This window comes from Orbicella faveolata, unplaced genomic scaffold, assembly GCF_042242905.1.
Source record: "Orbicella faveolata isolate gen_17 unplaced genomic scaffold, um_ofav_v1 contig_25, whole genome shotgun sequence".
NCBI lineage: Eukaryota > Metazoa > Cnidaria > Anthozoa > Scleractinia > Merulinidae > Orbicella > Orbicella faveolata.
Window position 1 is genome coordinate 30553682 of NW_028301553.1, and position 12859 is coordinate 30566540.

General features: G+C 38.0%; 2 protein-coding genes across 4 annotated transcripts; both read left to right on the forward strand.

The window, feature by feature from the left end:
- The first annotated feature begins 306 nt into the window (after nucleotides 1-306).
- On the forward strand, nucleotides 307-3606 carry LOC149109840 (DNA-directed RNA polymerase I subunit RPA12-like). The gene is made up of 4 exons (XM_089293906.1): nucleotides 307-473; nucleotides 791-888; nucleotides 980-1089; nucleotides 2791-3606. The coding sequence occupies exons 1-4, from the start codon at nucleotides 335-337 to the stop codon at nucleotides 2813-2815; spliced, it is 372 nt and encodes a 123-aa protein (XP_089150032.1). The 5' UTR covers nucleotides 307-334; the 3' UTR covers nucleotides 2816-3606.
- Nucleotides 3607-4489: 883 nt separating this feature from the next.
- Nucleotides 4490-12522, forward strand: LOC110064907 (patatin-like phospholipase domain-containing protein 4). 3 transcript variants are annotated; one of them, XM_089293908.1, is made up of 4 exons: nucleotides 4490-4574; nucleotides 5201-5604; nucleotides 7658-7723; nucleotides 8619-10445. In XM_089293908.1, exons 2-4 carry the CDS (start codon nucleotides 5206-5208, stop codon nucleotides 8952-8954), a joined length of 801 nt encoding a protein of 266 aa, XP_089150034.1. In that variant the 5' UTR covers nucleotides 4490-4574; nucleotides 5201-5205; the 3' UTR covers nucleotides 8955-10445. The 3 variants fall into 3 exon arrangements, with proteins under 3 accessions (XP_089150034.1, XP_089150035.1, XP_089150033.1); XM_089293909.1 differs by lacking the exon at nucleotides 8619-10445 and adding an exon at nucleotides 11530-12522 and having other exon boundaries at nucleotides 4491-4574; XM_089293907.1 differs by lacking the exon at nucleotides 4490-4574 and having other exon boundaries at nucleotides 5050-5604.
- The last annotated feature ends 337 nt before the right edge of the window (nucleotides 12523-12859 follow it).

Consider the following 12859-nt stretch of genomic DNA (forward strand, 5'->3'; position numbering starts at 1 on the left):
TAGTAGAAACCTGTTGCCTTGTTTCATTAGTGTCCATAATTTTGATGCTAATGTTTGTGTGGATAAGGTGCATCAGCTGTCTACTTTACTTTGTTTTTAAACTTTATTTACATAATCGGCTTACACAATCTGTCACCTTACAGTTAGGCCCTGTGACCGTAAACATGGCGGCAACTATCAAGCAAGGAAAAAAAAAAGAATAAACAAACAAATAAAGCAAAAATAACCTAGCAGCGTGCCACATGATCGAGTCAGGAGGGAATGGAGACGAGATAGCGAATTGTTGAGCCGCCTGTTAGCATAGTTAATTCAGCGGCTTTCCATACAATTCAAGATGGCGAATAAAGTGAAGCAAGTCGAAACTTTTAGCTGCGATCCAGATTTTTGTCCTCGTTGCGGATCTATTCTCCCTCTACCTGGCTTAACAGATGTCGTTTCTTGCTGTCTTTGTAACTTTCAAAAGGATACGGCTGGTAAGAGTTCAAAAAGTCCTGTTACTAAATAGGGAAACAGAAGCTTAGCCGCCCTCGACTCGAGCGCTCGAGTACACTGTGTACATGTAGCTACCGTTGTCTGTAGAATGTAAGGACTTTATTTAGTAAAATACAAGGCGACCCTGTGTTTACAGTCTAGGTTATATTCCAAATATTGTTGCTGCTTGTATGTGCGACTGCATGAACGCGCTTCCTCCTAATTAACACACCATTATTCTACATTTTGGAACGAGCTTGAACTTTTTAACGGTGTATGCATTGCTTATATACGCTTATGCTTGCTTCACTAATTTCAGATTTCGAAGGAATAGAAGTGCACTCCAGAAGGGTTTTTAATGTTGCAAAAGAAAAGACAGCAGCACCAAAAGATTCTGAGGAACCAATAGGACCCATGGTATAGGACTTAGTAAACATAACTTGTAATCAACAGATGTCAGTGAGGTCATATGAATCCCTGTACCATTTTCATTCTATTTTGAATTTAGGTTGACAGAAAATGTTCGAACTGTGGTCACGAGGGTATGACCTACACCACACGACAAACAAGGTCGGCTGATGAGGGGCAAACAGTGTTCTATGGCTGTCCACAGTGCAAGTGAGCACCACGTGTATTTTTATTACTATCATTTTTTTTTTCTTTTATCCTGTATTGTTCTATAGTAAATATACGTAATACTTCAGTACTTCTCAATGCAAACGCCTACAGAGTAAGATTTATTCATATTTGATTATGAGTGTGTTGGGGAGGTTGCAATAAGCAGAATGCTCAACCACAGGCGGCCCAAGCTCTCAATGTTGTCGGTTTTTTTTTTTTTTTTTTATGCGAACGTTCAGGCTAACGTGACATATGGCATGTACTATTACATAATGACCGAATTTGACCACGCGAAACATGACTCACGCCTTGCAGTATATGGAGGTGTTGTGTTACAACGGTTTGAATTTATAAAGGTTTGTATGGGAATGCAACGGCTTTGCTTGAAAAGCCAATTATTCTTATATTTTGTGAATAAAGTCTACTTACCCTGTTGCTGTGTTGTATTCTTTGTTGTTTGCCAGCTCCTTGGGCCGATCTAACGCGATTTCGGCGAGTTATCGTTCTGTGGGTTTCCACTACTAAAAGAAAGACAAGGCCGGACACTGATTTCCGGAGTGCCCGCCGCTCGAAGCGAATAAATCCACTGAAAATAACCCTGCCGGCTCAATTCCTCCGTAGAATCGAAGAAGAAATGTTGAAGTTCCATGTCAGTTCACTCGCTATGCGATTCCGTCCACAACGCCTTCGCAACGATACATTTATTTTGAGATTGCTTCACTCGTAAACCCGAAAACAGCCGCGTCACAAAAGTTAGGACACTTTCGTGGTGTTGGGTAACTATAATTAACCCGACCGGGGGTAGTCAGCAACGATTTGTCAACGGTCAAACCAAAATGCTCCCCGGGTACCCTCGTGCTTTAGTTGTGAAACCCATAGAGGGAGTGCCCGGTTACCCGGGGAGCATTTTGGTCTGACCGTTGACAAATCGTTGCTGACTACCCCCGGTCGGGTTAATTATAGTTACCCAACACCACGAAAGTGTCCTAACTTTTGTGACGCGGCTGTTTTCGGGTTTACAAGCGAAGCAATCTCAAAATAAATGTATCGTTGCGAAGGCGTTGTGGACGGAATCGCATAGCGAGTGAACTGACATGGAACTTCAACATTTCTTCTTCGATTCTACGGAGGAATTGAGCCGGCAGGGTTATTTTCAGTGGATTTATTCGCTTCGAGCGGCGGGCACTCCGGAAATCAGTGTCCGGCCTTGTCTTTCTTTTAGTAGTGGAAACCCACAGAACGATAACTCGCCGAAATCGCGTTAGATCGGCCCAAGGAGCTGGCAAACAACAAAGAATACAACACAGCAACAGGGTAAGTAGACTTTATTCACAAAATATAAGAATAATTGGCTTTTCAAGCAAAGCCGTTGCATTCCCATACAAACCTTTATAAATTCAAACCGTTGTAACACAACACCTCCATATACTGCAAGGCGTGAGTCATGTTTCGCGTGGTCAAATTCGGTCGTTATGTAATAGTACATGCCATATGTCACGTTAGCCTGAACGTTCGCATAAAAAATAAAAAAATAGAAAAAAACCGATAACATTGAGAGCTTGGGCCGCCTGTGGCTCAACATTTAGAATGCCCCCAGAATCAAGCAGTACATATTATTCTGTGATGCAGATTTAAATATAAAAATTACTGATTGGAAGCTTATTTTTTAATTTAATTTTTTTTTTTTTTTTCATTTCACAGGATACAGGAAACAGAGTACTCATAGAATCTTATATAAATACTTCACTTTTGTAAATTATTGGTATGCATGCACCTGGATGGATGCAGTCAATGGATGTTATGTGGCAAACCCGAGTAAAACCTGACACAGCAAAATTACCAACATGACTGCAGCACAGAGCTAAAACGTAGACTGCCTGTTCTGAAGTCTGACTCGCAATGCCAATTCACCAGGCCACTATACCTCCCATTTCTTTTAGAATACCTATTTATTTGACTTCCTGTGTGATAACTAGTTACATCCTAATCGTCTGCCTCTTAGTTCACTTTGATTGACTTGTGTGATTAAGTCTCCTATGTTTAATTGATCGTAGTGAAAATGCAAATAGTCATTTTTCTAGACCTTTTGAAACCCTTTGATACAGCTAAGAAGTCCAGTAAGGGGAAAAGCTCCAACACATGACAGTGATTAAACAGCAACCGCAGTTAAGAGGCTGCTAAAATTGCAGTGAAGGACAAGGTTGTGTTGAAATTCTGTTGGTGATTTGAGGACCTTTTAAATTGCAAAATAAAAAGGTTTGAAATTTTGAAAAGGGCATGCATAACCCTCTAACAGTCCCTGAATCAGTTAACCAGAGGTATAGCCCTTTTGCATGACCCTGTGTCAATTGTGAAAAATATCAAATAATATGTTGGACCACAAGTCATGCAGTGGGACAGATCAGAAGCTGGTTTTTACTCCATCACAGTTTCTATAATATAAAGATTATCTTTTTTTTGGCTGAAAAATGAAAGAATTACTAAATGAATGTTGTAAAACAGCAAATTAAATAAAAAGCTGGAAAATAAAACAAACAAACAACAACAAAAAAAACAATTTTAAAGCTTTCAATGGTGTGTTATCCTTTGTCCTATGTTTTTCTTTTTGTGTAGTTCCAGCAAATATCCATACCCTCACCATGAGATTGAACCTTCCTCTCCCCCCACCCACCCCTCTCCCCCTTCGGATCCGTCTGGAAATTCCAGGTTTGGTTCATTCTTTTCCATTGCAATTTAGCCCCCTTGGGGTGGGTATTAATATTCTCTGTAACCTGACACATTTTCAATGAAAAGCTTATACAACTAATTGAAAGTAACAATTTTAGGCTGATATTGTTTTTAGCTGATGATACAAATATGTCAAACATCTCATAAAGATACTGTACTTTAGCCAAACAGACTTTTCTCTTTTGTTGAATTTATGCAAAATATACACCTGTAAGCTTTTCTTGAACAAATAAATTTAAAATGCACAAAAGATCTAAATTTACGGGATATGGAATATCAAGACCAGAAATTAACGGGATATGGTATACCCCCTCCCCCCCCCCCCCCCCCCAATTTCACAGGGGTTTCAACAAGGGCCAAGCACTGGGCAAATTGACCGGCTGTGAGAATGATTTGGTCTGCCTGGTTTGATCATCTAGTGGAAAGTTAATGAAACCCCTCCTTTAATGGAGTCTCAATATTGTTTGGAGTCATTTATCTCATTATATGATTTCCAAAAAAAAAACAAAAAAAAAATTAAGAGAACGAGAGAAAAGGAAAGAAAAGAAGCAAAGGAGATAAACTAAATAGAAGAAAACGAAAACAAATTCGATGACCGGGTTAAATCCAATTTTCTTTTGCCAAGTCCACCGATTCCAGTTTTTCATACAAGCGTGGTTACATTTCATAAACTCTTTAAGCGTGGTCGCTAAGTCGATGTTTTCATGATCGCTTAGTGCTGTCTCCAGTTTCAGAGTTCTTTTTGCAGAAGAGAAAAGGTAACTTGGATCTTTACTTTAGTAACGCTAGCCTTTCTACTTTAACAAAAATTAACTGTGTCGTAAGATGCAACGATTTCTCTTGGAATTTTTTTTACTTGCTCCGTATTACCTCGTGATCGTTTTGAAGCAATCGCTCGTCAGCTGATTTAAGAAGGAGATAGGAGGTTCTTTGTTGGTTTGTTTGTTTGTCTGTTTATCTGGGGTCAGAGATAAGGATGTGACGTGAACAGAGTTGGATTGATATTACAGTACTCAGTGTATAAGTTTACTCATTTCTTATTATTCAGTTTATAATTTGATAAATTGTTAGAGCAATCAGTCCGTAAAAATTATTTACATGCTTCTAACTTGACTGGAGGCAATCCTCTGTTCCACTGATCATTTCTTTTCTAGGGGAGAGAATGACCAATACATGTAAGCCTGCTAAACTTATCCTGTGATCTTTATTTCATTGCTGGCTGCCTGAGTTCTCTGTATTTTACTAAATATGAGTTTGTTAACTATCCACTCTAAAAGTTGTCGTCATGGCTGTTTACATCTTCACACTATACCCACACAGTTCATTGAATTCATTTACGACACACATCTCGGCTCAATTTTAATATTCGTCTTTCCCCATGCAGATTTCATGAACCTATCATTTGCAGGCTGTGGTTTTCTTGGAGTTTACCATCTTGGAGTTGCAGCCTGCCTGTCATCACATGCGCCGCAATTTCTGAAGAATGTGACAGCTTTCGCAGGGGCTTCTGCAGGATCTCTGGTTGCCGCAGTATTGGCAACATCAGCCCCACTGAACAAGTGTTCCGACTATGTGATTGACCTTACTCATGATGCTCGCAGACACCCTCTGGGACCTTTTAATCCACAGTTTGACTTAGTAGGGAATCTAAGAAGAGGACTTGAGCTTCATCTGCCATCTAACTCACACAGAGTTTGTTCAGGAAGGCTATTTGTCTCTGTAACAAGTTTAAAAGACAGGAAGAATGTGATTATATCAGAGTTTGATTCAAAGGAAGAGTTGATCCAGGTACATGTATAATCAAACATAGCCTTTTATTACTCCAAAATTGTTATAGTCTCCTTGATGTTCACCATTGTAATACAAATAACCTCCCTCAAACATTGGAGGGAAGCCCATTTTCATCAGTGAATGGCTTAACAACAACATTCTTTTTATACAAGACCTATTGAACAGCAATGGCCAGTTTATGTCTTATCAAGAATTTAAAAACAAATTCGCTTGCAAATCAAACTTTCTCCAATTTTATCAAGTTGTAAGTGCGATACCAAAGCATCTAGCCACAAAAGCGAAAAACACATTACCACCAGAAAGCGAACCATACATCGAGAACAACTCCCTTTTCCAACTAGACGACTTGACAGAAATTAACTTAGTCAAAGCCAAAACTAGGGACTTCTATTGTTTAATTAACAAAAAAATTCACACGAGGTGTCAAACTGGCCCAACGAAATGGAATCAAACCATGCAGTTGGATGGGGAGACATGGAAAAAAATATTTTCCTTGCTGAAAACATTTGTAAGGAAACTAAATTAAAAGAATTTCAATTCAAACTTATTCATAGAATTGTTGTAACAAAAAAGGAACTTTTTAGATACGGAATCAAAACTGATGATGAATGCTTCTATTGCGCTGAACATGATTCAATTGATCACACATTTAATGATTGCGAATTTGTTAAGAGCTTTGTTAAAAACGTCATCGACTGGTTTAATGCTGTCAATAATTTGAATTTTAGTCCAACAATAGAAGAAAAACTATTTGGCATCATGCCCGGCCCATACGATAAAACATTATTAAAGAAATTTAATTATACGATCTTGTTTATGAGATTCTACATCTATACTTTTACGATGCAAAACAAAGCTATTCACCTCTCCACTTTCGTTGATAAAGTGTTAACCAAATACAGAATAGAACATCTTTCTTAATAATTAAATAGGAAAATACACCCCTCCTCCTAAGCATTATAAGTGACATGCACTTGTATACACACCTATTTCACTTAAATATTATAATTGGCACTAGTAACAATGTAAATACTGTACTTGTAAACACATTTATATTATATTATATTATATCATATCATATCATATCATATCATATCATATCATATCATATCATATCATATCATATCATATCATATCATATCATATCATATCATATCATATATCATATTATATTACTTATATATTATAATCAGCACTTGTAATAATGTAAATACTGCTCTTGTAGCAATGTAAATACTGTACTTGTAAACACACCTACATCACTTATATATTATAATTAGCACTTGTAACAATGTCAATACTGTACTTGTAATCACACTTATATTACCTATACACAGTAATTAGCACTTGTAACAATGTAAATACTGTACCTGTAAGCACATGCAGATAACAAATAAAATTAAATTTAAAAAAAAAAAAAAAAAAAACCTCCCTCAAAAGTACAGTCAGCTCCATGCTCCTGCTCTGTACTATGTTTATGGATGGGACCCTTTAAAATTGTTAGTTGATGTCTTTGAAATCAGCAGGTTAACCTATTAAGCATATTTGATCATGTTCGTCATGTGGAAAATTGCACTATATTTAAGTGTTAATTATTGTTGTTGTTGTTGTTGTTGTTGTTATTATTATTATTATTATGAGAAGATGAGTTAAATTAATTAACTGAACTAAATTGATCACTCAGCCCTGATGATGAAAATGATTTATTGAGCGAAATTTAAAGTCAAAGTTTAAATTTTTTTTTTTTTTTTTTTTAATTTCTTGAATCATAATTTGCCTTGTGGCATTTGTTAGTAAAAGTTGTAAACACAGAGGTCTGCAAAGATCATTTTTTTACTTTGCAAGTAGTGTTTAATTTGAGACTTTGATTGACGGGGTGATTGTTTAACTGTGATTGATTTGCATGTGTACTGAGTTTGTGTTACACGGTATGCTTTAGAGGGTGTTATTACTACAATATTTTAGTTTTCTACCAACTGTTGTTTAAAAATTGAGTGATTGTTATTAAATCTGACTCTATATATTTGTTTCACCTTTCTGCTACTACAAGGTTTTACTGGCAAGTTGCTACATTCCTTTTTATGCTGGACTGACATTTCCTCAATTCAAAGGCCAGGTAAATAAAGTTACAAAATTAATCATCTGTTCAATCTATCAACTTTGATGAATTTTTAATTACCCTCTATTTATATTATGAGCAATGCACCAAGTTAAACATGATTTCCTATAAATGTAGTCGACCAGGCATGGTATTTATTCATTGCTTGACTTTTAGATTGAAGTAACTTGTAGTTCAATGGGTCAATAGCTAAAAATCAGCTCAGCCAATCAGATTGCTCTATTGCCTGTCCAATATTGTCACTTTTAAGAGTACAAATATTTGGTCAGCTGTACTGTCCCAAATGATGCTGCTAACCACTCCTAAAGGCTTATTATTAAGTGTTATTGATTACTTTTCAAAACAAAGTAAATGTTTTTGTATAGAAGATTCGAACTTTTTCTTTTTCTTCAATTCTTACTCTCTTGTCGTCGTTCTATTTTTGAGTACACCAGTCAGAATTGCCTGCTTGAAGTTTACTTTTTGTTTCCAGTCTTTGATCCCCTGATTTGTTCTAAAAATGTTCTGTCATGAAATAAATCCCTTATTAACTGTGGTGGTGTGGGACCATACTGAGACTCACAGGGAGAATTATAATAATATTATTATCAGCACTTAGGCTTTCTCACCCAGACCTCACTCTACTCTGTCTGTATTGTCAAGACCTTGGACCGATAACATCCTGGTACAGCTTGCATGCTTGGTTAATAATTGTTTCATTAATATTATGTGTATTAGTTGTAAAAAAAAAAACTAAATCATCTGGTCAAAAAGGTATTATGAAACTACTAAGGGCATGACTGTATTTCACTGCTTTTTACTTGGCAGAGCATTGATTGATTAGTAACCACCCTCACCTTTTGGTTTGTCCTCACAATCGGGGCTGTTGAACATCTCTTTTATTTTTTGACAGAAATGGGTTGATGGTGGACTAAGTGATAATTTGCCAAGGCTTCCGTTTGGCCGAACTATACGCATTTCTCCATTCAGTGGTAATGGCAATGATATCTGCCCACAGGACGAGTCGCAGGGCTTTACCAATGTCACATTCCGTAATATGAATGTCTACGTAAACAGGGAAAATCTGCAAAGGGAACTGCAAATATTTATACCTCCCAAAAAGGAAGGAATAGAGAGTTTAGTTCAGTTAGGTTATAATGACACTCTACGGTTTCTTCAAGAGGAGAACCTGTGCAGCTATCCTGTAGCCCCTCGACCATCTGCTTTGCCCATGGAAAATCAAGATTAGAATTTATTATGAAATGGCCTTTTTATATGTACTGTTTGAAACCTATAGTGTCTGCCTTAGTTAGCAATTTTTGTTTTGTTCCAGTACCCTTTGTATTTTAGTCTTTCACCTTTGTAAATCCAGGGAAGATATAGAAAAGGGATTGAGAGGTACTTAAATAAAACAGACCAAGTTGGCTCAGCAAAAGTTTTAAAAAGGTGTTGCCCATTGATTCTAGTTTCTCAAGGCTGTGGTCTAAGAAAAAGTATGAAGAGCCCAAAGGTTCCTAACCATGAAATCCTGGGTGCCCAGCATTTACGCTTATATGAAAAAGTAAGTTTTTCCAGTCGCCCAAAGGCTCAGCTAAGCCCTGTTTCTTCAAGCTGTGTGTTTCCGAGGATTCGGAGGACTGAACCCCAACTCTGTTTGTCGACTTTTTCTAAAACCTGTGTCCAGTTGTCCTTGAACCCAACCTGTGTTCTATATGGTCACACGGGTCGATTCATGTTTTAGTTATTCCAGCTTAAATATGCTGCTGATGTAATGACTGATGCGCAAACGAGCAAAAATATTATATACAGTGGGACTCCGACTTACGGTCACTTCGTTAATGCGGACACCTCGTTATTACGGCCACCCCTTTTTGTCGTGGCGAAACACCCATGCATTTACTATAGGAACACCCCGTTAATGCAGCCACCTCGTTAACACGGCCAACGGCCGCTTTCTGAAATCCCAACCTGTATAAGCCTTTATTATTTTACCCCCTTTATGCGGCCACTCAAACCAGTTATATTCATCGTTCCGTTGTTAATAGTGTATGTGCTGATTGAAGTTTCATTGCTTTAAAGATACATATCTACATTCCGATGCTTATCAAAGAAAAGTTGTTAGAAGTGCAATTGTGAAATATCTGTTTAGAAGTCACTCAATTTAGACCAGTCATGAACTTTTACCCTTGGCCCGTTGGTGACCGTATTAACGGGGTTCCACTGTGTACTAAGCAATTAGATTATGAGCTCGACATTTCTATCGCGTGACGGTGGATTTGGGCGCAGCCCGAGTCAGCTTTCTCGCATAGAAATCAAGAGCGAATAATCTAATTGCTTTAGTATAAATCTACTAGTCGTTCAAAACTTTAGAATATCTAAACACTCTTCACAGACACCTCGAAAACGCAAATAAGCGGCCGTCATTCTGTTAACAAGCGCACACTGCTACGCTTCTCACTATCTATCACAGTATAGATAGTGAGTAGCGTAGCCAATCAGAGAACAGCATTTGTAATAGAACGCTAGTAGATTTATGCTAAAAATAAATAGATCGATATAATGAATGGGCAATTTGATATTATGTAGAGCAAAACAGGGTCATGTATACATGTAGACGTGTCTTTTTACTATTTAGTCATTGAATTTAGTTTGAGGGTGAAAATTTTTGTGTCAAAGAAAATATGTATTGCTGAGGCTGTTACTACATTGCATTATTAATAAAATCAATTGGCAAAAATAATTGTTTCTCATTCCAAGATAACCTTGAATACCTTTTTAATTTTTTATATGAGTAGCCAATCTGAGATTGTTAACATGAATACTAATAATCATATCCTTGTGTCTTTGTTTTGTTTTGATTACAAGAGAACAATACGCAGCTCCAACTGTTGCGACTGAAACAAGTTTTGGTAAATTCAGTTCAATTTTCTTATTGGAACGCCGAGTTCTATCGGGACTACTGATTGGTTGTGGCTGAAATGACTGCTAGTGAACATTGATCGACTAATTCAATCGAAAACGATTGTAAGCGGAAACTTTTTGTTTCAGCCGACTTTGATGCCGGCAGTCCGACCAACCAACTTAAAACCGGATTTGGCTGATCGAACGCGGAAAAACCCAACCAACCTTAGTTGTTTACCAGTATACTTATGCAAATAACCAACCTTAATTGTTTACCAGTATACTTATGCAAATGATGCAATCTGATTGGCTGAGCTATCGTATACTACCAGCCATTAGTGTGCAGACCCTGTGCAGTGGCCAGGGGTCGTTCATAGGCAAAGTTTTCTCATTTTTCTGGATAGTTCATTTCCCAAGCTATAGAACACTTGAGGAAGGAAACTGACCGTTATGCGACTTTAATACTTAACCCTTTGACTACCAAATTTTCACAAGAAAGCCGTTTTTTGCCGTTAAATCATGACGCTAAATGGGCCTTAGTCTTGCCACAGGCGGCCCAGACGTTGAATACGATTAATACGTGACATTAGGCCGTTGGCGATTGCGTTGCAATTTTAGCCCTTACGAAATTGTATACGTGTATGCCTAGGGCTTATATATAAGCGGTAGTTTACGGTATTCGGGAGTTTTGAGAGCACGGGGGAAGCTAGGGTTGCCTTGACTGCACCAAATTCAAAACCACTCTAGCACTTCACCGCGGACCTCTTTAGAGCTGTATCGAAGTAGGAGAGAATTAGTTGTGCCGAGGTAGATGTCTTTTTACTCTGACGTTTCAGTACATTGCACCTTCGAATTCTATCGCTCTTTGAAGCCTTTTTTGTTTAATTTTTTATTTTTAATTTTTTTTTTTTTTTTTAACCCAGGCATGGTACGATGGTGGTTTCACTGACAACCAACCACTTCCCCCCACGGGATTTACGATAAGAGTGTCGCCGTTCAGCGGGAATAGCGAGATCTGCCCGCGGGATGAATCCCGCGTCTTTTCGGAAATGAACTGGAGGAACATGCATGTGTACGTCAACAGAGAAAACATGCGAAGGGCAAGAAACATCTTGTATCCACCAAGAAAACGACTATTGACTCAACTTTATGGGAATGGCTATAACGATGCGCTGCAATATATCAAGGAAAGTCTACTGGCCTAGCAATACTAGATTTTTGTGGGGACTTTTTTTAATACAATTGTGTGTTTTTTGGTACTGGTTTGTAGTGAGATTTGTAGTCCAGCATTGGGAGATTTAAGATTTGTGTAGGAGTACGTGACACACCCATCTCATTCCATAAGCTACCCTCTCTACCCAAAACGAACATAAGACCGTGACGAGGGCTCTGGAAACGTCACTGGTTTGAAATTCGAAAATCATACTCGTCATCAATCTCGTGCTCATAGTCGTGCCAATCTTAAAAGTCCTTTCTTCCGTGTTGAGTGTGAACAACTTGCCTACTAATGCCTGCACATCTAAATTGACTGCGGGAAAGCTGTGGTTGTAAATCGCCAGTTTAAGGCCAACAAGGGCAGCTTTATCTGGTAAGACATGTTTCGATGTGGTTTACATCGTCATCAGTTACTGGAAATGGCTCGAATGGGTACAGCCAAAGCCAAGAGATTATGATATATCGAGAAAAGTCGATTGATGGAGAATGACTAAATTTTTTGTGTGTGCGTGGGCGTGTACGTGTTTGTTACTGTTTTTAGGATAGAAGGATAGAACTATTTAATAGCTAACCGCAACCAATCAGATAAAATGTAAACATGTTCTAGTTAGACAAGGAAGTTGATGAACCCAAGTTGTTTAGATATCGCTAAAATGACCGTGCAAAATAGGAAATGAAATTAAAATGTGTCACAGAATGAACGTTTTTCTGGCTGAAGTAATTCTAAGCTAGGTTGAAGCAACCTAGTGTGTTAAAGTGTAACATTATTGGAATGTCCGCATAAGAATGGTAACTTTTGTTTTGGTCTTAAGACACTTAAACGAAAAGCGCTCTAAACATGTAAGGGTTGGTCGTGACTGAGGAAAATTGCGACACACTACGAACAGCAAAACTGAAAAGACAGGCTAATTTTATCAAGATGCGCCGCGCGTACACAAACACGGTTCTCTTTATATCGTGACCAAGGGCGTTAGGAATATTAAACCCCGTTCAAGGAAAAGTCTCGAAAATGGATACCCCGCTCTAGATCAGGAATTC

What these genes read in the sequence shown, in the direction of transcription:
- LOC149109840 (XM_089293906.1), top strand. Translation starts at nt 335, where the DNA reads ATGGCGAATAAAGTGAAGCAAGTCGAAACTTTTAGCTGCGATCCAGAT. An exon ending in CTTTCAAAAGGATACGGCTG is followed by an intron (nt 474 to 790) that starts GTAAGAGTTCAA and finishes CACTAATTTCAG; the next exon opens with ATTTCGAAGGAATAGAAGTG. An exon ending in TATGGCTGTCCACAGTGCAA is followed by an intron (nt 1,090 to 2,790) that starts GTGAGCACCACG and finishes TTCATTTCACAG; the next exon opens with GATACAGGAAACAGAGTACT.
- LOC110064907 (XM_089293907.1), top strand. Translation starts at nt 5,065, where the DNA reads ATGAGTTTGTTAACTATCCACTCTAAAAGTTGTCGTCATGGCTGTTTA. An exon ending in CAAAGGAAGAGTTGATCCAG is followed by an intron (nt 5,605 to 7,657) that starts GTACATGTATAA and finishes TGCTACTACAAG; the next exon opens with GTTTTACTGGCAAGTTGCTA. An exon ending in TTCCTCAATTCAAAGGCCAG is followed by an intron (nt 7,724 to 8,618) that starts GTAAATAAAGTT and finishes ATTTTTTGACAG; the next exon opens with AAATGGGTTGATGGTGGACT.